This window comes from Hyperoodon ampullatus, assembly GCF_949752795.1.
Source record: "Hyperoodon ampullatus genome assembly, chromosome: 7".
NCBI classification, from domain to species: domain Eukaryota; kingdom Metazoa; phylum Chordata; class Mammalia; order Artiodactyla; family Ziphiidae; genus Hyperoodon; species Hyperoodon ampullatus.
Genome location: NC_136920.1, coordinates 5,120,527 through 5,145,728, shown reverse-complemented (window position 1 = coordinate 5,145,728; position 25,202 = coordinate 5,120,527). Strand labels below are relative to the sequence as shown.

Genomic DNA, 25,202 nt, shown 5'->3' with positions numbered 1-25,202 from the left:
CCTGCGCGTGGGTTCCCCTCCTTCATTCACTGCCTGTTTGGCTTTGGGTCACTTATTCTTCCGCCCCCTTCCCGGAGCCTCTGTTTTCCCATGTGTAAAATGGGGCTAATGGTAGCACCTGCCCCACAGAGGTGTCCTGAAATTAAGTCAGACAGGTCACCTGGATGTTTCCGCCTGGTGACGGACTGGAGTCAATGCTCATTCCTTCCTTCCTTCCTTCCTTCCTTCCTTCCTTCCTTCCTTCCTTCCTTCAGGTGTGATCATGAGCCCCGCTGTGGCCTGCAGGTCTTATGGCAGGCCTGGCACCCCCGGCCATGGTGGAGACCATCCCAACACCTATACAGTGACAAGCCCATGAGGGACAGAGGGGATGCTAGAGACAGGTCTCTAGAGCAGAGGCCCCATGAGGGAGGGAGGGAGGAAGCTCCAGGTAAAGAAAACCACAGGCAGAGAGGACGGCAGTACCACGCCCTGAGGCAGGGTGGGATGCCCACTGTCACAGTAAGATTTTCCTGGGGCTGCTGCAACAAAGCACCACAAGTGGGTGCCTTTTAATAAACAACAGAAATGTATTCTTTCACGGTTCTGGAGACCAGAAGTCCGAAATCAAGGTGTCAGCAGCCGTGCACCCTCCGAAGGCTCTCAGGGAGGAATTTCCCTCGCTTCCTCAGCTTTCCATGTTGCCGGCCGTCTTTGGCGCTCCTTGGCTTGTAGACGCATCGCTTCAATCTCTGCTTCCGCCTCCAAGTGGTCTTCTCCCTGTGTGTTTGTGTGTCTGCATCTTCACGTGGACTTCCCTCTGCCTGCATACAATTTCCTTCTTGTAAGGACGCTGGTCATTGCTTCAGGCCCACCCTCATCCAGTATGACCTCATCTTAACACGATTACATCTGCAGAGACCCCATTTCCAAATAAGGTCCCATTCTGTGGTTTCGGGTGGGCATAGATTTTGGGGGGACTTTGGGGAAGACATTTACAGTGGTAAAGCCACTTGTAAAATGGCTCACATTTGTAGACTCTTAAATACAACTCAGACCATGTCGAACTGTTGGCTTGGGAACCGGACAAGTCCAAAGTAAGGACTGCCCTCAGGTCTGGTTTGATCAGGGCTCTGGCTTCTCTGGACTTGCTTGCCTGTCCCTTCTCCATGAGCTTCATCTTTAGGCTGACTTCCCTCTTGGTAGAGATACGGCTACAGCAGGTCCAGTCCTCATAGCCACGCACATCTCTATCCGGGAACAGAGACAGAGGGAGGCCCCTCCCCTGTATATCAGAGAATCCCCAAGCTTTGTTCTCATTGAGCCAATTTGGGCCAGATAGCCCGGGAAGTGCCAGACACTGATGGCCTGAAGCCTGGTGGGGCAGCACAGGACCCAGGGCTGGTCCCTCTAACCCCTGACCGGTGGGTTTTAAGAAGGATGCTTTGGGCTGGGCCTGGGTGGGGAGAAGTAATGCTCAGGGTTTCTTTATTCTTCCTCTCAGGTGTGAAGACAGCACCATCCTTCAACCCTGCAACGCCACAAGGGATACAGTTTGTGCCATAGAAATTCATCCAGAGGCTGGTAAGGATCTGATTCTGTCTCTTAAATCCATAAAAGTAAAAAGTTGAGGCTCTGTGGGCCCTAAGGTCCCTGTTGTCACAATTCAACTCTGCTGCTGTTGCTTGGCTGTGTGTGAATAAAACTTTATTTATAGCAGCGGGCAGTGGGCGAGATTTGGCCCATGGGTCACCGTTCATACACTCCTGTCTTGAGTAAATAAATGGAATCCTTGGGGACAAGCTGTGGCTCTGCCATCCTTGTCCCCATGTTGGGGCCGTGTCGGCTCAGGCACTATTCTTTTATTTATTACTGAAGTATAGTTGATTTACAATATTGTGTTAGTTTCTGGTGTACAGCAAAGTGATTCAGTTTTATATATACATACACGTATTCCTTTTCAGATTCTTTTCCATTATGGTTTATCCCAGGATACTGAACATAGTTCCCTGTGCTCTACAGTAGGACTTTTTGTTGGTCTATTTTATATATAGTAGTGTGTACCTGTTAATCCCAAACTCCTAATTTATCCCCCCTCATCCCGCCTTACCCTTTGGTAACCATAAGTTTGTTTTCTACATCTGTGAGTCTGCCTCGGTTTACTAAACATGTTCATTTGTGTCGTATTTTTAGATTCCACAGATAAGTGATTTCATGCAGTATTTGTCATCCTCTGTCTGACTTACTTCACTTCACGTGATCATCTCTAGGTCCATCCAGGTCGCTGAAGATGTCTTGCCCATTTTTATATTCAGTTGTCTGGGGTTTTCATTTTCTTATTTTTGATGATTACTTATAAACATTGGTAATTATTTATAAGCTTGGGATACAAGCCCTTTGTATCGGATATCTGCACCCACCTCTGCCCCAGAGGGTGCCTTTTTACTCGCTTTATGGGGTCTCTTGTGGACAGAGGTCCTTCATTTTAATGAGGTCAAGTTTGTGGCTGTTTTCTGCTATGGTTGGTGCTCTTCCTGTCCCGGGTGAGAAATCTTTGCTCACCCGGAGAAAGTATTCTTTCTGCTCTGTGACCTGCCAGCAGCTTCGTGGTCTTACCTTTCTCTTTTTCACTCTACACGAACCTGGAATTGGTGTTTTGCAAGGTGTGAGGTAGGGGTCTAGGTTTGGTGTATGTTTTCCCACTGCACATATCGACTACCCCGTTTTGTGTTTTGAAGACGATCCCTTCCCCGCCCTCAGTGTTACTTGGTCATAACTGAGCGCTGTGTCCATCTGGGCTTCCTCTCTGTCTGTTCTGGGGCCAGTGCCACTTTCCTGCCAGCCTTGACGTTGGAGCTGAAGTCCCCCTTGCCTCCTTCCACAAGGTCGTCAGGCCACCCTTGGACTCAGCACATCCACTGAGATTTAAAAATCAGCTTGTCAATTTCCTTCTGTTTTAAATAACATGCAAGGACCTTTTTTCTTTAAATTTTTACTGGAGTACAGTTGGTTTACAGTGTGTTAGTTTCAGGTGTACAGCAGAGTGAATCAGTTATACGTATACATATATCCACTCTTTTTTAGATTCTTTTCCCATATAGGGCATTACAGAGTATTGAGTAGAGTTCCCTGACTATACAGTAGGTCCTTATTAGTTATCTGTTTTATGTATAGTAGTGTGTATGTGTCAATCCCTATCTTCCAGTTTATCTCTCCCCCGCCTTACCCCTGCTGGTAACCATAAGTTTGATTTCTGCATCTGTAACTCTGTTTCTGTTTTGTACATAAGTTCATTTGTACCCTTTTTTTAGATTCCACATATGATTGATATTATATGATATTTGTCTTTCTCTGTCTGACTTACTTCACTCAGTATGACAATCTCTAAATCCATCCATGTTGCTGCAAGTGGCGTTATTTCGTTCTCTTTTATGGCTGAATAATATTCCATTGTATATATACCACATCTTCTTTATCCATTCATCTGTTGATGGACATTTAGGTTGCTTCCATGTCCTGGCTATCGTAAATAGTGCTGCAGTGAACACTGGGGTGCGTGTATCTTTTTGAATTATGGTTTTCTTCAGATATATGCCCAGGAATGAGTTTGCTGGATCGTATGGTAGTTCTATTTTTAGTTTTTTAAGGAACCTCCATACTGTTCTCCAATATGGCTGTACCAGTTTACGTTCCCACCAACAGTGTAGGAGGGTTCCCTTTTCTTCACACCCTCTCCAGCACTTATTGTTTGTAGATTTTTTTGATGATGGCCATTCTGACCAGTATGAGGTGATAGCTCATTGTAGTTCTGATTTGCATTACTCTAATAATTAGTGATGTTGAGCATCTTTTCATATGCTTTTTAGCCACCTGTATGTCTTCTTTGGAGAACTATCTGTTTAGATCTTCCACCCATTTTTCGACTGGGTTGTTTGTTTTTCTAATATTGAGCTGCATGAGCTGTTTGTATATTTTGGAGATTAATCCTTTGTCTGATGATTCATATGCAAATATTTTCTCCCATTCTGAGGGTTGTCTTCTTGTTATGTTTATGGTTTCCTTTGCTGGGCAAAAGCTTTTCAGTTTAAGTAGGTCCCATTTGTTTATTTTTGTTTTTATTTTCATTACTGTAGGAGGTGGCTCAAAAAACATCTTACTGTGATGTACGTCAAAGAGTGTTCTGCCTGTGTTTTCCTCTAAGGGTTTTATAGTATCTGGCCTTACATTTAGGTCTTTAATCCATTTTGAGTTTATTTTTGTGTACGGTGTTAGAGAGTTTTCTACTTTCATTCTTTTACGTGTAGCTCTCCAGTTTTCCCAGCACCACTTATTGAAGAGTCTGCCTTTTCTCCATTGTATATTCTTGACTCCTTTGCCATAGATTAGGTGACCATAGGTGCGTGGGTTTTTCTCTGCACTTTCAATCCTGTTCCATTGATCTATAATTCTGTTTTCGTGCCAGTGCCATACTGTCTTGATTACTGTAGCTTTGTGGTATAGTCTGAAGTCAGGAAGCCTGATTCCTCCAGCTCCATTTTTCTTTCTCAAGATTACTTTGGCTATTCGGGGTCTTTCGTGTTTCTATATACATTGTAAAAATTTTTCTTCTAGTTCTGTGAAAAATGCCACTGGTAATTTGATAGGGATTGCATTGAATCTGTAGATTGCTTTGGGTAGTATAATCATTTTCACAATATTGATTCTTCCAATCCAAGAACACGGTATATCTGTCCATCTGTTTGTGTCGTCTTTGATTTCTTTCATCAGCATCTTATAGTTTTCTGAATACACGTCTTTTGCCTCCTTATTCCTAGGTACTTTATTCTTTTAGATGTGATGGTAAATGGGATTGTTTCCTTGATTTCTCTTTCTGATCTTTCATTGTTGGTGTATAGGAATGCAAGAGATTTCGGTATATTTATTTTGTATCCTACAACTTTACCAAATTCATTGATGAGCTCTAGTAGTTTTCTGGTAGCATCTTTAGGGTTTTCTATGTATAGTATCATGTCATCTGCAAACAGTGACAGTTTTATTTCTTCTTTTCCAATTTTTATTCCTTTTATTTCTTTTTCTTCTCTGATTGCCATGGTGAGGACTTCCAAGACTATGTTGAATAATAGTGGCGAGAGTGGGCATCCTTGTCGTCTTCCTGATCTTAGAGGAAGTGCTTTCAGCTTTTCAGCATTGAGTATGATGTTTGCTGTGGGTTTCTCGTATATGGTCTTTATTATGTTGAGGTAGGTTCCCTCTATAACCCGCAAACACTTTTAAAGGCTATTATAACACCAAAACAGAAGGCAGAATGAGGAAGGGCCTGATCAGAGAATAAAGAAGAGCCTTTAAGCAGAACAGTGGCACCACGTGAAAGACTCGCTCCTTCCTCCTCTGTCCTTGGTGACAGATTGCATCAGGGTGGCCGAGCGTCCATGGCTCTGATGGGCCCGCCCCGCCCCCCATGTCTGTGCGACCACGGCTCCTGTCGGCGCTGGGAGCTCAGCAGGGTGAGACAGAGACACCCCAGTGGTCACACCAGAGGTCTCCCCAGGGTGGACCCTGCCCTGTCCCTTGGGCCAGCGTGGCCCGGCCCTACTGCCATGAGGACTGGCCATCCACTCCCTCCTCCCAGCCTCCTCCGGGCTCTGCGTGCTGCTGGCCCAGGAGTAAATCCTGCAGCTGCGACCACTCACACCTGAGCCCCATCCCGGGATGCCAGGGCCTCTTGCTGCTCTGCTGGCAGGTCAGACCTCCTGCTGCTTCCAAGGATGTGAGCAACAGCCCAGGGCCTCTGAGCCCAGGTCCTGTCTGAGCAGGAAGGATGAGCCTGTCGTGCCTCCTGCCAGGGAGGTTCGTGGCGACAGTCATCAAGAGAGCACTTCGGGGCCTGGAGAATGGCGGTGCTGCCACCACGCCCAAGAGCAGCACGTCACTTGGATGAGGTGAGCGTGCCTGACACTGCGACAGCATTCTCTGTTTTGCCTCCTTGCAGGAAACCTAGAGTGGTCGTGGATCCTCCTTGCTGCGACTGTGGTCCTTTCCATCACCACGGCCATCATCACCACCATCACTCTCTACTACAGAAGAAGAGGTAAATCAGAGTCACGTTGATCCTTGAGGAAACCAGGTCAGCAAGAGCATCAGGAGCTCAGAAATGGGGGCTTGGGGTCAGTGGTTCCTGACCGGAGCCTCTCGTTTGAACACAGCTCTGCTCACTTTCCATCTTGGGGGCCCTGCATGTGTCTGGGCTCGGAGCCGCCTGTGGCGTGCTCCCCGACGTGCAGGGCTTGAGACCAAAATCTCAGGGCAGCTGCTGGGGACAGGTGTCCAGGGGGCCGGGGGCCGGGAAGCCAGGAGAGACGGGTGCAGCTCCAGCCAGGGGGTCTTGGAGGAGGCGGTCCCTGGGTGCTGGGGAAGCTTACCAAGTAAGTGCCCCTCCTGTGTTTTCCCAGCTGCGTGGTTTTTCCAGTCGGTTGTCGGTTTTGGGAAACTAAGTCCACTTTCTTGACTGTGAATTCAAGGCATTTCCTCTCCTCACAGAAGTCGCTGTAATAGTTAATATCAGTTGTTTTCGGCTCTCTCTCTTCTTTTTGATTTGCAGAAAATCCAAAGGAGCCAGGCAGCCCTGTAAGTATCACCCTGGGATTTGTCCAGTGAAGCCCCAGGAGGTGGAGGGGTGGGGGACAGCCCCAGGCCTTCCCCGCTGCGTCCACACTTAGCCTGTGCAGTGGTGTCTGCGCCCACCTTAGCAGAGCCCTGGATCATCTGTGCTGGAAGATTTAAATTCTGCTGAGGCACAGGGGACAAAAGGCTTTCTTTGGTATCCCAGGGCTGCTGAGACAGATCCCCATAGACGGGGGGCTTAAAACATTAGGAGCTTACTGTCCCACAGTTCTGGAGGCCAGAGATCCGAAATCAAGGGGTTGGCGGGTTTGGTCCCCTCGGGGCTCTAGGGGCGGGTCCTTCCTTGCTTACCCTGGTTGGGGCTGGACTTGCTTGGCGCTCCTTGGCTTATGGGCGTGTCAGTCCAATTTCTGCTGTCTTCAGACAGCCTCTCCCCGTGTGTCTCTGAATCTCTCTCCTTTTAAGGGCACTAGTCATAGGATACCAGTCCCACTCTTATCCAGTATGACCTTGGCTGAAGAGACCCTATTTCTAAATAGGTCCCATTCACAAGTACTAGGGATTAGGATGTGGATATATCCTTGGGTGCCCACCATTCAACACACCACAGGCTTCTCTTGGGATCCCCCAAGGAGTCGGTGGCAGAGCAGGGACCTGACCCCGTGCAGTGTTCCTCTCTAAAATTGCACAGGCCTTGCTTACCTATCAGACAGTTGGCATTTCTTTCCCTAAAAGTGGCTTGGGAAGGGCCTGTCCTGCAGGCTCCTGTCACCAGAAGAAATGACTTTGTTCTTTAGTCACCCAGAAGCATCCAGCCCAAGGAGATGCAGATGCCCATGGACCTTGAGAGGGGCCAACCAGCCCCTGGTGTGGAGACCAGGCCGCTGTCGGAGGTGGAGGACTCAGCCCTGGCGCCCGAAGCCAGGACCCGCCCCGGGCCCTCCAAGGACGCTGGGGAAATCTTTGAGCTACAGGAGCTGGGGGCCGAAGGAAGTCCAGCAGCCCCAGAGCAGACACTACAACAGACTCAAGCTGCCCCCAGGCCCCCAGGCCAAGCAGAGGTGTCCCCTTCCCTCCACAGCCTGGAGCAGGTAAGTGGACCGTTGGGAGGGTCTGAATGATGACCAAGGCCCTGCTCGCTGAGCGCCTGCTGCGTGCGGGGCTGTGTGTGGCGCTCTTGCAGAGGTCTTGTCTGAGTTTCCTGAGGCTGATATAACAAAGTCCCACAGCCCAGGGGCAGGGAGGGGGGTGTTTAAACATCAGACTTTTATTGTCTCATGGTTCTGGAGGCTGGAAGTTGGAGATCAAGGTGTCGGCAGGGTCACTTCCCGCCGAGGGCTGTGAGGGAGAATCTGGTCCAGGCGTCTCCCAGCTTCTGGTGGTTTCCGGCAATCTGAGATTCCTTGGCTTGGAGAAGCATCCCCTCATCTCTGCCTTCATCTTCACGTGGCCTTCTCCCTGTGTGTGAGTCCCTCTCCAAATTCCACCCCCCCTTTTTTTTTTTTTTGCGGTTCGCGGGCCTCTCACTGTTGTGGCCTCTCCCGTTGCGGAGCACAGGCTCCGGACGTGCAGGCTCAGCGGCCATGGCTCACGGGCCCAGCCGCTCCATGGCATGTGGGATCTTCCCGGACCGGGACACGAACCCGCGTCCCCTGCATCGGCAGGCGGACTCTCAATCACTGCGCCACCAGGGAAGCCCGAATTTCCCCTTTTTATAAGGACCCCAGTCATACTGGATTAGAGGCCACCCTAGTGACCTCATCTTAACTTTATCGTGAGCAACCATGCTGTTTCCAAATACGGTCACAGTCACAGGTACAGGTACTGGGAGGACTTCAGAACCTTTGCCGGGACACAGTTCAACCCATAACCTCCCCCAACCCTACCTGCTGTCTGAGGGTGTAACAGGGAAGAGCCAATTCTGACTCCATGTTTTATCTGTTTCTTTGACTTTAGCCTTTGCTTTTCATTGCTTTTGTTACTATAATCATACATAATGGCCTGCCTCAGGGAACCCCGCCCCTCTGCCTGAATATTAAACTAAAGTGCCTCTGTTCAGCTCACAGGAAGACAATCTGACCCTGCCCACACGTGAATGGCTGCAAGAAAGAAGAAATTAATGCATCCCCTCCTCAGGGATGGTCATTCCAGGAGATGATTTGCAAGACTGATGGTCCTCTTTACTTTACTTCCCCACCACCTCTCCCTCTCTATTCTGCCTTTTTTTTTTTTTTTTTGCGGTATGCTGGCCTCTCACTGTTGTGGCCTCTCCCGTTGCGGAGCTCCGGACGCGCAGGCTCAGCGGCCATGGCTCACAGGCCCAACCGCTCCGCGGCATGTGGGATCTTCCCGGACCAGGGTACAAACCCGTGTCCCCTGCATTGGCAGGCGGACTCTCAACCACTGCGCCACCAGGGAAGCCCTATTCTGCCTTTTTACTTTACTTCCCTGTCTGATTCTATAGAAGAAACTGGCATCCAGACCCCGATAAGGTGGTTATTTTGAGACACAAGTCTGCCGTCTTCTTGGTCTGCCGGCTTTCCAAATAAAGTCGTATTTCTTGTCTCAACACCTCATGTCTGACTTATTGGCCTGTGTGCGATGAGCAGCGCGAGCTTGGAGTCGGTAACAAGGGGACCATGGCACCAAGTCGGGGCAGAGGCTCAGCGTGTGTCCTCGCTGGGCCCCAGGGCTGGGAAACAGCAGAACCGAGGAGGCACAGCCTGCTGGTGCTGGACCCTGAAGCCTCCTGCGCTGTCAGCAGAACTGGGCCAAGCACCTCCTGGGTGCCAGGCTTGGCATCTGGAGAACACGGGGCTGCAGGGGCAGGGTGTGGGATGGATCCCGAGATGGGTGGGATTGTCCCTGGTGGGCCGTGTCCAGCCGTGCACAGCAGGAAGCGACAGTTCCCATCCTCCACTGTGGGGCTGCTGGGGGCTTTCCCGAGTGGGTGACACCTGAATGGGATTTGACAAATGATCAGACACCCACTAAGTGGCCCTGTGGGGGAGGGCCAGGGTTGCTGAGTGATGAGGAACCCTAAGGCAGGGCAAGGTCGGGGTTGAAGAAAGGGGAGACTGGGAACAGATCGTGGACCCCTGGGCCACCCTTGCCCAGCCACGGGGCTTGAGAAGTCCAGAGACTGTAGGTTCCATGGGTCATGCGCCCTTATGCATCATTTCAGGGAGCCGGCCTGTGATTTTGTCGGATTCTCCAGGGCTCCTGAGACGAATAAAATGCAGAAGTTGGGGCCCCTGCGGAGGGTCAGGTCAGGGTGATCTGCTGGTCCCTGGGTGTCCCTCTGGGGCTGTGCTGTAACAGGGCAGCTGTTTTTACCCTTTTTACCAGCCGTGGGACAGAGCGGTGAGTCCTTGCCGGCCGTGGGCAGAGGCAGAGCTGAGATTTGAACCACGTGGTCAGGCTCCTGGCCTCAGGCCCCGGCATCTTTAGGAACGCCTGGCCTGGTCCAGGGAGAACCCCGTGCTCGTGGCAGCTCCTTCAGACGGGTGGTCAGCTTTCATCTGTCTGGTGTCCCGTCCACGCTCAGATTTCCCTGAACTAGGAGGCTGTGTGGATAAGTCACTAATATTTGTCCACAGTGCATGTGTGTAGACCTGTGTCCTCTCCATTGTCTTATCTAGAGAGCAGGTCACCGCCAGGTGACATCGTTCAGCTGTTACCCGCACCCCCCAGGGGGGAAGGAGCAGGGCCTGGGTCTGGGAAGAGTCAGGAGCACATGCAGAGCAGCAGGGACCCCCGCCCGCCCAAGCAGGGGCAGCCGTGACGGCACGGTGTCGCCCGCACGCCCAGGCCGTGTCCTGGGGGAGCGTGACCCAGAGGACACGCTGGGCTGTGAGCTCTCTGCTACCCGTGGGGGGATGGATGGGGGACTCCCCACGGGCTGACTCAGGGGTCTTCTCATGTTCATAGAGGCCCACCGGCCCCCACCCACTGCTCCCACAAGAAACCAGGTTCTGGTTCTATTTCAGTAGAATTCTAAGAGGCTGCACAGGTTTCTGCTCCTGGAACCATTTTATTCTCTTCTCTCTGCAGGAATATGAACAAAAGTATTTTTTGAAGGACGTTTCCTATGATGGTAAGTAGTCTAAATTCTTCATTTTCTTTTTTTACTTGTTAACATTTTTTTTCTTTTTGTTAACAAATTTTCTCATTTATTTGTTTAGCCTAAATCTTCCTTGTTGGGACTTCCCTGATAGTCCTGTGGCTAAGACTCCATGCTCCCAATGCAGGGGGCCTGGGTTCGATCCCTTACTGGGGAAATAGATCCCACATGCCACAACTAAAGATCTCGCATGCTGCAACAAAGACCATGTGCCGCAACTAAGACCTGGTGCGGCCAAATAAATAAATATGTATTTTTAAAAAGTCTTCCTTCTTTGACATGAATGCTAAGGCCTAATGTCTTTATTTTCGAGACGGGGGACCACCTGCCTACCCGAAGCTTAGGGAACTTTCCTGTGGACTTGAGGTCCACTTTTTCACGTTCACCAATGACAGTAGAGGAACAGATATTTGTCAGATATAAGTTTTGTGGGGTTCATAAAGAAGGATTGGATGTTGTTTTATTTTATTATACATTCCTGTTTTTAAGAGAAAGTATGAGTGGGTGATAGGAATACTTATCTAGCCCTAGATCAGTGGGTCCCCGCGGCTGGGATGCTACGGGTTTAGGGGCAAAAAAGTCAAGATTTATCGAGCACGTGCTGCGTGCCAGGTGCTTTTTATAATCTTATTCTAACAGCTCTGGGAGACTGCCCCATTTTACAGATTTAAAACATGACAATCTGAAGCTCAGAGAGGCTACAAAACTTGCCCAGGTCTCAAGGCCTAACCTGGTCCCCCTGCTGACACCAGGAGGCCTACCCATCCTGAGCACCTCAGAGCCCGTGGCTGCGTGGCGTGTGAGAGGGGAAGGGCAGGGTGGATGTCAGCAGATGCTTTATCCACAGGGCTTCTGACTTGCCTGGGGTTCCTTGGTTCCTCCTCCCAGGTTCATTGGCACCAGTAATGAATGAGCAACAGATGTGTCAAGAGACACAGCAGGTCATGGCCAGACCTTGGCCTACTGGCCCCTGGGCCTGATCCCTTCTGTGGGATCATCTGGGCTGGCACAGGGCTTCCCAGGTCGTGGGCCATGGCATGCTGCCCGGCACCCAGCCCTCAGGGCAGGTGGAAACACCTCTAGGGCCACACTCCTGGGAGCAGAGTTACAGAGGATGCTCCACGGGCCTTCCAGGAATGTAAACAAACTCTCCCTTTTTGCTTTTATTTTTTTCAGCCATCAATAAGATCTATTGTGAATTCAGACATGAGGTTCCAGAAAGTAACTGGAAGATGTTATGGGGTTTACTGGACTTGAAGAAAATAACGAGATATGGGAACCCCAACATCCAGGAAATTTGGAAGAGCTCCTCAGGCGGAGGAATGGGCTAGGGAGGGACATTTCTGTATTTAAACTCATGGCTGCCCTCCATAACATGGAGCTACATATATGTTTGCAAATTATAAACAAATCGGTTGCAGAAGATATCTTAGGTAGGCACGCAGAGAGCTCCCAATAAACTCTTTTTTGACACAGGGCTGTTACTTTACGCACTGTCCTGGATGGGTAGGATCTGAGCTTCTTTTCCAGTTCTGATCCTGTCAGAAACTTCGTGAATCCCGGATGGAACTGCAGTCCTTATCCAAATGGATTCTCTATAAACTTCCAATGGGGACATCAGCTCTGCCCGCAAGCAAAGGTGCTTCTCTGTCAGGGGCACTGCCTGTGGCCAGTGTGGCAGAGATGGGATCCCAGGGGACTGCTGATTGCACTGGGTGCGCTCACATTCCTCGGAGCCTCTCCCTAGGCTCTGCGGCCAGGAGAGTTTGGTGGTTGTCTTTCTGCCCCCACCAACTCCTTGATCTCAGAGTCACTGTGACGTCTGCATGACCTGGGACAGGGCGTGGCATCGAGCAGGTGCTCCATGAATAGGTACAAGGAAGTCGATGACAGGCAACCCGCAGGCCGCTCTGAGTAGTCAGAGACACTAGTCCATACCTGGCACTGGGACCAGACTATCCCTATCAAAAATGGGCAGAAGGCTCTGCTCAGTAATCTGTGATAACCTATATGGGAAAAGAATCTGAAAAAGAATGCTTATATGTATATGTATAACTGCATCACTTAGCTGTATACCTGAAACGAACACAGCATTGTATATCAACTATACTCCAATATAAAAAAATAAATTAAATTTTAAAAAATGGGCAGAAGAAAAAACAAAACAAAAAATGGGCAGAAGACCTAAATAGACATTTCTCCAAAGAATACAAACAGATGGCCAATGGGCACAGGGAAAGATGCTCAACATCACTAATTACCAGAGAAATGTAAATCAGAACTACAACGACATATCACCTCCCACCGGTCAGAATGGCCATCATCAAGAAGTCTACAAATAACAAATGCTTGAGAGGGTGTAGGTAAAAGGAAACCCCCTTACACTGTTGGTGAGAATGTAAATTGATGCAGCCACTATGGAGCATAGTATGGAGGTTCCTTAAGAAACTAAAAATAGAGTTACCATATGATCCAGCAATCCCACTCCTGGGCATACATCTGGAGAAAACTCTAATTCCAAAAGGTACATGCACCCCAATGTTCACAGCAGCACTATTGACAATAGCCAAGACATGGAAGCAACCTAGGTGTCCATCAACGGAGGAATGAATAAAGAAGATGTGGTATACATACAATGGAATATTAACTCAGCCATAAAGAAGAATGAAATAATGCCATTTGCAGCTACGTGGATGGACCTAGAGATTGTCATACTGAGAGAAGTAAGACAGAGAAAGAGAAATATCATACGATATCGCTTATATGTGCTATCTAAAATATAATAGAAATGAACTTATTTACAAGACGGAAACAGACCCACAGACACAAAGAACAAACTTGTGGTTGGCAAAGGGGAAAGAGGGGAGGGATAAATTAGGAGTATGGGATTAACAGATACACACCACTATATATAAAATAGATAAACAACAAGGACCTACTCTATAGCACAGGGAGCTATATTCAATATCCCGTAATACCCTATAATGGAAAAGAATCTGAAAAAGAATATATATATGTATGTATAATTGAATCACTTTTCTGTACACCTGAAACACAAAATTGTAAATCAACTATACTTCAATTAAAACAACCTCCCCCCCGAAAAAAACTTAAGACTATCCCTCTGCTCTTGTATCTGAGGATAAGATTGGAATGTGACAAGGCCCCAGCTTCCTAAACCAGGAATAGCCAGGGTGGGGCATGGTGACAGTCACAGAGACCTTTTTTAAGTACCTGAAACTATTTTTTTAAGGAATGGATATCATTATAAACTTTCTGAGATAATCATAGATTTACATGCAGCTGTAAGAAATAATATGGAGAGATCTCCTCACCCTTTGCCCAGTTTCCTAAAATGCTAACATTTTGCACAATTATGGTACAATATCAAAGCCAGGATAACGACACTGACACAGTGAATATACCGAACATTTCCATCATCACAAGGACCACTCATGTTGCCCCTTTTTTTTTTTAAATGTTTCATCTTTTTTTTTAACTTTTTATTTTATATTGGAGTACAGTTGATTAACAACGTTGTGTTTGTTTCAGGTGTTGGTAGCCACATCCACCTTCTTCCCGCATTAACTTCTGGTATTCACTTATTTTTATTTCTATGATTTTGCCATTTCAAAATGTTAAATAACTAGAATCACACAGTATGTAATGTTATGAGATTTTTTTCTTTGCATTTAGCATATTTCTTTAGAAAAGTAGCTTAAACTGTTAAAGTTTTAACACCAAAGATACGCTTTTGCCAAAAAGTTGTACAATTTAGCAATACTTGCTTTTATACTTTTTCTTTACCTAATAAAATTTCCATCCTAAGTGTTTCTTTTCATTCCCTGCGTGTGCAGAAGCTTGAGTGTGATGTCCTTGGGAGATGGTATCTTACACAGAGGAAGGCACATGCCCTGAGGATGTGATCTGTGGGCTGAGGGACTCTAGAATGGGGATTAAACACCAGAGAAGCCTCTTCTCCTGGTTTGTGTTATTCACCCCGGGGCCTCTGTCTCTGGGAATGACAACCCTGTCCATCCAGAGTGTGTGCTCCACCCTGCCCCCCTTTCTCACTCACCCCAAACATCATCAGTCCTTGGAAATGCTCACAAACCAGCTGCTCTCTTCCACCCAGCACCAAGTATCTTCAACTTCAAGTTCATTATTAAAGGAAATGCCATAACCACCAGTCTCTCTCAGGACAGAAACGTGGGTGTCATCCCCGGCCCTCGCCTCCCTCACCCCCCCATCCCAGCATCTGCTGCCCCCCATGGCTCTCCCAGATCTGCCTGCTCACCCTGCTGGTCCAGGGCACCGTCTCCTCTCCTACAGACTATGGAAAAGGCTTCCTGTCAAGTCTTGCTTTCCTCCTGGCTTTCCCTAATCCACTCCACGGCCACACAGCAGCTGGAATGAGAGGTCTACAGCACAAATCCAGTCAAGACTGCTGGGTCTCTGCCATTCTTGACTTTGCTTACAGGATGCTTCAAGAAGCGCCAGCCCTAGCCTTTGCCCCAAGCCCCATCTCTCGCCAGGGCTGCTCCAGCCTGCCCTGCGGTCAGGCTGAATTTCTCAGTGGCTTGCTCTCTGTTGGTGTCACTTGCAGGACAGTACTCTCTGCATGAAATGCACTTCCCACCCATTCCCAATCCCCTCCTCTAAGCCTCCTTCCAACTGGTCCTCCCTCCCCGGACCCTGGGAGACAATTTTTCCACGGAAGTGGGTGGGTGGGCGGATGGTTCAGGCGGTAATGCGAGCGATGGGGAGCGGCAGATGAAGCTTCGCCCTCCCGCCGCTCACCTCCTGCTGTGCGGCCCGGTTCCCAACAGGCCGCGGACCGCTACCGGTCCGCAACCCGGGAGCTGGGGACCCCGGCTCAAGGGCACTGGCCGCAGCGCAGTAGGAACTACAACTCCCAGCATGCCCCGGAATGCGGCGTCTCGAGCTCGCGGCGGTTGCCTAGCGACCGGGCGTGTCCCGGAAGGCGCGCCGGCTCCGGCGGGACTTCCGGGGCGGTGGTTGCGTCAGATTCTGGGAAGCTGTCGGCGCGGCCGCAAGTGCGGCGTTCCAACGATGGCAGGTTCCTCCGAGGAGCATGGTGAGTGCGCGCGGCGGCCGGGGCAGCCGGGGCGACCCCGGACCGAGGGGCGGAGGGGCCACCGGGGATCTGAGGGGGCGCCGGGTCCCTGAGGGGCGGGTCTGAGGGCGCGCAGAGGGCGGGGCGCGACCCCCGGGCCCCCCCGGCAGGCTCCGCTCCTCCAACCTCGCGGGGACCCGGCTTCGGCCCCGGAACTGCCGAGGCCACCCCGTCCCCAGCCCCGGTCCCCTCCTTGGGTCCTCCAGGTTCCATTGCGCCTCGACCCCAGGACGTGGCCCTGCGTTTCCCCCGCCGGTCCCTGGACCGGACCTCGCCCCTCCTGTCCCCTGGACTTTGGGGAACAGGCACAGCCCTAGGGTTGTTTTCGTTTCCGCCCAGCCCGGGCAGCACCCGGGTTGGCACTTCGGGAAATGGGGCCGAGGAAGCAGGGTGCGCGGACATACAGGAAAGGGCTTGGGGTTTTACGAAGACTTTCACCTGCGGCTGCAAACAGTGGCCATTGGGACCTGCGTGGTCACAGCGTTATTGTCCCACTTCATCGCCGCCTCCGCGGTTCCGTGAGCAGCTCTGGCTCTGCCCACCAGAGTCACTCGTGTCGCCAGCTGGTAGACACGCCGCCCACAGGCAGACTCCAAGGAGCGCTGGGCCCTTGCTCCCCTCCCTCAGGCAAGATTGTAGGTGCCAGACAGACCGGAGGTTGTCCCTGGATTCCCGAGTCTGGAGCAGACTTTCTTCAGGAAGAACTCTCAGTGTGTAGTTTTTATTCCCCGGGCTGCCGGGTTTAGGCTGTGCAGGCTTCCTGGAGCCCTGTGATCCCTCTTGCTCCTGGGGTTCCAGGCGGGGAGCTCTGACCATCTGGGTAACCCAGTGACGTGGGAGGCCCCTGATGACAGGGCTGCTGTGGTACCCACCTTCCGGGCTCCCCGCATTCCACCCGACAGGTGTGCCTGGATTCCAGCACCATCTCTACCCACCTGGAGCCTCGGCCCTCGGCCCTCGGAAGTGCACCCAGACTCCTGTAAAATAGCAGCGTGGTTGACACCGCATGAGCGAGCCGAGCTGGGGACCCACCGCTGCCCCTTCCTCACGTGCAGCAGGGTAACACGTCCCCGCTCAGCGGATGTAGTGGGCATTAAAGGGGCAGGTAGAGGTTAAGGGTTTAGAAGAACACTTGGCATGAAACGGGCGCTGTGTCCGGGTTGAAAGCCCGAGCTTGTTTCTTTTCTCTCTTCCTTCCTTCCTTCCTTCCTTCCTTCTTCATTTGTGAACACAAATGACGTATTCGATTTTTGGGTTTTGGTTTTTTTAATTGCTTCAGAACTTGAGGTTTTCAGAGCCTTCGTAAGAATTGGCCTGTTTCTGGAGATTGATACCAGAGTTCTAGATATTCTTGGTTTCCGGGTTCTGAATGCTGTTTATTCTCAAGGTTGGATTTTATCGAAAGTGACCATCTTTCCAGACTTTTTAAGGAGACGTTCATTTAGAATATTCTTCCCATTTCTGATCACCTTCCTTAAGTTGGCTCAGAATGTCCATTTGGTTCCCTGCCACTGGGGTTAAAGCTTTTCCTTTGTAGCTTGAACGTGCAGCCTGTTCCAGGGCCCAGTTTTTTCAGAAAGACAAGTCTCATCCCTGAGGACCCCGAGGTGGATGGAGCGCGTCTCAGAGGCCTTGCCCTGCAGATCGGGCCTCTTCGGTGGCTGTGTGTTAGGTCAGATTTGCAGTTTAATTTTTTATGCAGTTTAATTCAAAGGTTCTTTGTAAGAACAATACAGCTAGCTTTTTTTCTTAGCATGAGTCTGCGCTAAATAGATATGCGGGGGGCCTGTAATCCTCAGAGCAACCCTTTGTGGTCGATACTGCCCTTATCCTCCTGTGCAGGCAAGAATCCTGAGGTTCAGAGAAGTGATTTGTCCAAGGTCACACAGCTAGCCAGGGCCTGTGTGACTGCAGCAGGGATGTTGACTACTCTGCCTTGCTGCCTTTGATGACTCTATTCAGATGAACACCAAGTTCCCCAATTCCAGAGTGCGTCAGGGCAGACAAGAGGAGGGAGGTGATACACTTTCCTGTGTTTCCCAGAGAAAAAATGAAATGTACGTATTTATAGACTACAGACATTTGCTCATCCCTGAACCCACAGTCTCCCGGTATTTACATTTTAAGAGTTGTGAGAGATAGTGCCCTCGGGGGGAGATTAAACCGCTCCCAGTGTCCACACTGCTGTCCCCGGGCAGTGGTGCCATCTGATCACCTGTGTGACCTCAGGGCATCAGATCATGATGCTCCTCATGACCCAAAAATCCCATGTGAAAGATTCACATCTGCTATTTCAGTGGAAAATTGCCCCTGAGTGGTTCAAAATAATTTCCTTAAATAGGTCTGTCACTTTATTTATTCAGTAGGTGTGCTTCAGGCACCGGCTCTGCCGGACGCTGCTGGGCGTGGAGATGCAGCATGCCTGGAGGAGCATCTCGGCCTTCCTGGGCCTTCCGTCCAGCGGGGCGGGGTGGCCGGAGCCCAGAAGCCCAATGCCTCCCCAGGTTGCATGGGCCATTCCTCTCTTGGTCACTTCCCAGTGCGTGTGCTGCCGGGTGGCCTGAGTCTACGGAGGTGGTTCAGGGCCCAGGCCCCTTCCCTCTAAGGCTCCACAATCTGCCAGAAACTTGGCCGAGTCCTCCTCTGCCAGCTGCCCCGTGGGCAGGGTGGAGTGCAGGGAATCACGCCAGAGGCCCTGCCGGGTCAGGTCTGGACGCTGCTGTGGGCATTAGCCTACTGGCCAAGCCGAGTCCCGGAGCCCCGAGCCAGAGGGCCTGGGTCTGGGGAGCCCCCTGTGCTCTGCTTCTGAGGGAGGGCCTGGCTGCAGGGCAGGTGGGGAGCCTCCCGAGAGAGGCTGGAAGCTGATCCTAGAGAAAAAAGTGGAGCGGGAGCCCTGGCAGAGAGCACCTCGTGCACTGAGACCTGAGGACCAGCAGCATTGCTTTCCAGCAAGTTCCTGAGGCCAGAGGGTGGAGGAGGGCTGGAGGTGGGCCGCGGGACCAGGTCTGCAAGGGCCTTGAGCACATTTACGGAATTTGGGTCTTGTCTTTGCGTTCTGGCAAGATATCTGCACCACCCCCACCCCCGCCCCCGCGTGTACCAAGGCAGGGAGAGCAGGAAGAACGCAAGACGGTGGTGACCGGTGGCCTGGGCCAGTGGCAGTGGTGGGTGTGAGAAGTGGACAGTCTGGGGAGGACCGGGGCAGGTGCTGGGTTTGCCGTGGGAAGGAAGAAACAGCCACCCAGCTTCAGACCCAGCGGGGAAGATGGCTGTACCATTCCCGGACTTGCACCCAGGTGGAGGGCGAGACATGATGCTTGGGAGCACCCTGTGGACAAGTGACAGCTGGACCTCCGGGGCTGGTGCTCAGGACAGAGGGGGGCGCTAGAGAGGGCCTGTGGGAGGAGGCCCTGAGTTCCAGGAGTGGGTGGCATTGCCACCAGGTGCATGTACCTCTCTCCTTTATGAGATTCGTGTGGGGAGGGGGTGCGTTCGTTCTAGAAGGCTTTTCCAGTCCCCTTTCTGAGAGCCACCTGGGCAGGCTGGGAAGCCCCACAGGAAAGAAAAGTGGGCCTGAAGAGGGACCCAGGGGGAGGGGTCGCTGCAGAGGCGGGCCAGGGGAGCTGGAGGAGCCTTTGCAGAAAGCGCCTGATCCACAGGGCTGGGTGCCGCCGGGGCCTCACAAGGTGTGGACCCGAGAGGCCTTCAGCAAGTGCGGGAGGGGTGCAGACCCCCGTGGCGCCGGGCCTGGGAGCTTCGGAGGAAGGCAGACCTGCGGTGAAGGGGGGCCTGCGCTTCAGCAAGCCACCCGGGGGTTCTTAGCAGCTGAGCTCTGCACGTGCCCCACCCAGGTTCCGATCCCAAAGGTCTCAGGTGGGCCTGGAACGGGTGCTTCCAGGAGCTGGCCCTGCTGCCACTGCGCTGGAGCCTCACTGAGCGGGAGCCTGGCTGGAGTGGAGGAGGGGGTGGGAGAAAGCAGGCCACGGGCTGTTGTCCAGCAGGTGTGAATGCTGATGGGAAGGGGCCAGAGGAGGTGACGGCTTGGTGTGAATTCGGTTACTTACCTGGTTCTTGCGTTTGTGCGAGTTCAGTAAGCGTTTTCTAAACCGTGAAGACCACGGTCCACATTTAGGGCCTTCCCACAGTCAGAAGGTGTGTGTCCTGTGATGCGTTTCTGGATGGACCTGCGGTGGACCTGGCGGTGGGCGTGGCGCGTGTGTGGGGCTCCCTGGGGAGGGCCAGCGTGGCCAGTGGGCGCCCTGCTCGGGAACCATCTCCTCTCATCTTGACGTCACGGGCTGATAGCCAGACCGCAGTCTGGCCCAAACCCAGGGCCACTTGAAAGCTGACCAATTTTTAAATTTGTTTCCTCAAGTTACGCTTAGACGCAGCTGCCACAGTGACCCCATGACTGTCCCCCTCTGCCCTGTGGGCTCCCTGCTCCAGACGGGGCTTTTTAAATGCGTGTGTGAACCCTGGGTAAACTCCTCCAGGGCAATTTCAACAGTAGTAATACAGGAGCGATTAAAATAATAGTAATGGCAACTGCTGAGCGCTGGCTGTGTGCCCGGCAGTATTTCAAACAGTTTACAAGAGTAATTTCACTAATGCTCAACAGCTTTACCAGGCGTGTGTTGTGTGAGCCTGATTTACCCTTGAGAGGATCCCGCCGGGTGAGGGAGGGGTACAGACCCCGCTGAGCCCTTGTCCCCTGAACTGCTTCATTAGTGCTTTAAAGCCATAGTGTTGGTAGAATGTTTGACATATTTTTCTCATTGTAAAAATAACATATGCTTATTGTAGAAAATGTGCGCAGCGAAGAAAAAAGAGGGAGGTAAAATGCCCTGTGAGCGTACTCCTGCAGGGTAGCCAAGGTCAAGGTCAGGCAAGTTCCCGGGGGTCTCTGTTCCCTGGAGTAGTTCCGGAGTGAGGGAAGTCTGTCTGTCCAGTGCTGTCCCGGGGGTAAAGGGGCAGGGGGAGCTGGGAGACCACACAGCTTCTCAGAGCGGGGCTGTCACCTCTGCTTCCTTCCCCTCCCTCTTGTGTTCTGGCATAGATGGCTGCACCAGAGAGATGCTTGGAGACGGGGAGAGGGAGCTTGGAGGGTCGGTGTTGGGTGACCAGCTGCCGAAGGACAGCCTGGCCCACTCCGGGATGCGTTCCCCCACCCACCCACCGCCCTGGCTCTGGCAGGTCCTCTGACTTAGCTTTTGTGAACTGAATTTTCTCCATCACGAGAAAGGAGCATGCTTCCCAACTCCTGACAGGCTGGCAGGGCTGCTGGGGAACCGTGCCAGGTGCAGTAAAGTTCCCTGGAAGGAAGACTCCGTGCCAAGGACTTTATGTAGAGTTAGGTTTCCCGGTGCCCAGGGCCGCCCTGGCAGGCGCTGCTTCCTTCTCCCTGGGTGGGAGAGAGCTGTCCTGTCAGAGAGGGGTGGGGGGCACAGACCCGCCTGGCCTTCCTTCACTGTCTCTGAGGGGATCTGAGCCCTCGGGCTGGGTCCTTAGAGCCAGCCACCTGCTCCCGGGAAGGAAGGCGAGCTGGCTGGCGCTGCTCCAGGGCCCTCGTGGGTTCCCCAGGGTTCCCACCGGCACCTTGGGCGCGAGGGGCCGCCTCTGTGTCTCTCTTTGCTTCCTCCGACACTTCCAAGAACTGGAGTGGGAGCTGCTTCTCCTTGTAGGTCAAGCGTGGAACAAAAGCAGAGCCCCCTGTAGGTGTGCGCCCTCGGGCAGCAGGGCTCCAGCTCAGCCCGCCACAGGGGTTAGAAGCCTTCTTAGACTCACCCGGGTCCCCACCCTGGTTCCTGTGTACCGGGCGCTTCCTGGGAGAGGGCTTACGAGGCCCCGGAATGACAGGTGAAGCCGGCCTCCCGCGGGCAGGCCTGCGCTTCGAGATATATCTGCCGCCCACCCATTCGTTCAGCAAATTCACTGAGTGTCTTCCGAACGTTCCAGGCTTGGTTCTAGAGGCTGAGCATATGCTGAGTGAATGAATCGGATAAAATCCCGGGGGGTGGGGCAAACAATAAAGGAAAGAAAGCAGGGAAGTGTGTGTGTTAGGAATAAGCGCTACGGAGAAATAAAGCAGGAGGGGGCGGGGGGGGTCACTTGGAACAGCGCCCAGGAGGACCCAGCGGAAAAGGGGACACTCGTGGAGCCCCGAGAAAGGGAGGGAGGCTGGCTGTGTCTGGGGGAGGCTTCCAGGCGGGCAGGGCAGGGGGCATGAGGGGCGGGGGCAGGAGCTGAGGTCAGGAGGGTGTGGCGGCCCTCCTGGCCGGCGCGAGGACGGCTCTTGGTGGGAGTGGGGGGGTGTCTAGAGAAGGAGCGTGGGCCACTCTGGCCACGGCGCCCTGCGAAGCCTGGATACCAGCGGGGGCGCCTGCATCCCGGGGTCCAGGCGAGAGAAGGGCTGGACCTGCCATGGCAGTTGGGGTGAGAGGGCTGGGTTCCGGGTACGTTTAAAGGTGGAGGCCTGCACTATCCCAGGGCGTGGCCCTGGGTGTTCTGAGGGTGCTTTGTAACGGGCAGAAGGGTATTCCAAGCCGTGCGCCTCAGGGCCACCCTGGGCTGGCGCCCCCGCGGTGCGGTGGGCAGGCAAGCAAGCCGGTCTTCCTGGAAAGCCTGGGCTTGAGAGCCCAGGGAAGACGTTTCCCGGGTGCCCACGCCTTTCCTGGGGATGAAGAGGTCGGGGTTCAGGAGGTCCCTGAGAAGCCAGCCTCCGGGAGGCTGGGCCCTGGACGGTCGCAGCCCCTCCCTGGGGCACCTGAGGACGTCGGAGATGCTGCCGGCTTTGGTCCTTCTGTTGGCTCCTTCCGTCTCACCCCCGTGCCCAGGAAGGCAGCTCCAGGTAGGCCCTGACGGAAGGGTTTCCCGTGGTGGAGACCGTGCAGGAGGGTCTCGTGTGCACAGCTGCTTCCCCACACGTGTGCTCTGCTGTCTGTTTGCAGGCATCCTGTGGGCTTGGTCAGGGCGAGGTTCCTGTTTCTGTGCCAGGCCTGGCCGCTGTCGGCCCACATCTCCTCCCCGCTCAGAGCCGTCCCGCTCTGGGTCCAGCACGGTGACCCAGGGACCTCGTGGTGTCAGGCAGCTGGCTGCGAAGGGCTGTGGTGTCAGGGTGTCTGCCCCGTTCCCAGGGAGAGTGAGAAGCCAGGCTCGTGCTGTCCCACTCGGAGCCGACTCCGGGGCTCAGGGTGTGTCTGTGTGGAAGGGAACAGGCGCTGAGCCCTGTTCACACTGGTGGACTAGGGGACCAGGAGCTTCAGGGGCTGGTCTGCGCCCCTCCCCCTGATCTCCTGCTGCGCCCCCCCCAGCCAGCAGGTGATGAACGCATCCGCAGGGTAGTTGGAGCAGTGATCGGGGACGTAGGGAGGAGGTGAGGGTCTCAGGGGCAGCAGTGGGGGAGGAGGGGCTCAGTGGAGTCAGTGCCGTCTGCCGGCTGTGCCTGCTGCCTGGTCCCCGCTCAGGCTGGGCTTCTGTCCTCCCACATCCTTCCTGAGGATTCCAAGGCAGAGGAGTGGCCTCAGGTCCCTGAAGGGGGGCAGGCCTGTGCCAGGTGCTGGCTGGACGGTTGGCCCCCTCTGGCAGGCATTTCCGGGGGCGGGGCTGTGGTCCTCCCAGGAGCTGGGCCTTGGCCACTAGAAGCCTCACCGGTGCCGGGTTTGGAGAGCTCTGCAGTTCTCACGCGCCACCCATCGCCCACCCAGGGACTGGTCAGCACCAGCCCTCCCAGCACCCAGTGCACAAAAGGGTGTGTGCGTGTGTGTTTCTCTTTAATTGAGGTGAAAATCACCAACAATGAAACTAGCTATTTTAAAATGTACAGTTCAGTGCATTTAGAACATTCACAATGTTGTGCGACCACCCCCTCTGTCTAGTTCTAAAACATTTTCATCCCTAGATGGGAACCCACTGGCAGTCACTCCCCGCTCCGTCCCCCAGCCCTGGACACCCGCCCGTTCTGGACATTTCCCAGCCGGAAGGGTGACCCTGGGACCCCATTCTCTGGACTCACCCAGGCCTCCAGCCCCCCTGACGCGTGTGCCTCTGTCTTTGCAGCTCCCGACTACAGGTCCGTCCTGAGCATTAGTGACGAGGCAGCCAGGGTGCGGGCCCTGAACGAGCACCTGAGCACGCGTAGCTATGTCCAGGGCTTCGCCCTGTCCCAGGCGGACGTGGACGCGTTCAGGCAGCTCTCAGGCCCTCCTGCTGACGCGCAGCTCTTCCACGTGGCTCGGTGGTTCAGGCACGTGGCCGCGATCCTGGGCAGCCCCCGCGCCCCAGCCCCGCCCCGTGGGCTCCAAGCAAGTGAGTAGCAGAGCGGCTCCCCGGCCGTGAGAACCTCCCCTTGAAGTTCTGTTCACACTCGTGGGCTAGGGGAGCCCACGAGGGTGACCTCCCTCTGAGGTCAGGGCCCTGAGGGTGCGAGGCACCCGCGGGGGAGCCCACGGGGCTGGCGCTTGTCCCCGCACTCGAGCAAGCAGCCTGGGGGGCCTGCCAGCGCCCCCCGAGGGGAGATGAGGACAGAACGCTGAGAGGTCAGCCCCCGAGGATCACGACCCCGGCGGCTGCTGTAGCAGAGCCTCTGGGAGGGGGGAAGGCCTGTGCCCGTCTCAGGGCCAGCCTTGGCCGTCAGCTCACTCCTGACCTGGCTCGGATTTGATTGGCTTCTTTTCCTTTATTCTTTCCCTAAGATTGCAGGGTGTGTGTCCACCAGATTTAGAATTACTGGATTTTAAGGAAGTATTCATGGACATGAACTCTTTGGAAACCAGAGAGAAGGCGTTTCTGGGCTTTGAGATAAGACCAGCCTTGCAGCTCTGGCCCCCACCTGTCGGTGTGACGTGTCTGGACCCCGTCATTTCGGGGGCGCTTCTGGAAGGTCTCTGGGGCGCATGGTTCCTGGGTGGTCTCTTTCCTCCGGTGAATCGAGGTGCTTCTCCCATAATCGCCGGTGCCCTCAAGAGGCTCAGCCTCCCTGGGGGGGCTTCGAGCACGCACCCGAGCAGCGAGGGGTCCAGTGCCGTCTGAGTGGTCCCTGCTGGGCTGGGCAGCCCGTGGGGGCCTTTTCCAGATCCCTTCGGCTGGGACGTTTGGACCGTTTCCCAACTCCTGCACCTCTGCCTGGTCTCTGCTGGGTCCCCCTTTGTAACGGGGTAGAGGTGGGGTGTCGTTTCTCCAAGCGTGGGGTGTGTTTTGGTTTTCTCGGTGATCCTGCAGCAGACACCCCTTCCCCAGCCTAGGTGGGAGCCTTGCTGTGTAGACCGCCTCCTCCCCGTGCCTCCAGGTGGTGACCCAGGGGTGTCTGTGGTGGCAGGTGCTTCTCTCCCAGGGCTCAGCTGTCAG

The 25,202-nt window shown here is 53.5% G+C and overlaps 1 protein-coding gene across 1 annotated transcript in view; it reads left to right on the top strand.

Moving 5' to 3' along the window:
- Positions 1 to 20,933: 20,933 nt before the first annotated feature.
- The window catches only part of CARS1 (cysteinyl-tRNA synthetase 1), a gene marked incomplete at its 5' end in the record, with an annotated part of 42,231 nt that continues 37,962 nt past the window's right edge, over positions 20,934 to 25,202 (top strand). The window contains 6 exons of the mRNA XM_079709458.1: positions 20,934 to 21,053; positions 22,389 to 22,707; positions 22,892 to 22,998; positions 23,171 to 23,232; positions 23,324 to 23,412; positions 23,916 to 24,164. Of these exons, the coding sequence (XP_079565584.1) occupies positions 20,934 to 21,053; positions 22,389 to 22,707; positions 22,892 to 22,998; positions 23,171 to 23,232; positions 23,324 to 23,412; positions 23,916 to 24,164 (946 nt within the window). The remainder of the gene's footprint in view (positions 21,054 to 22,388; positions 22,708 to 22,891; positions 22,999 to 23,170; positions 23,233 to 23,323; positions 23,413 to 23,915; positions 24,165 to 25,202) is intronic.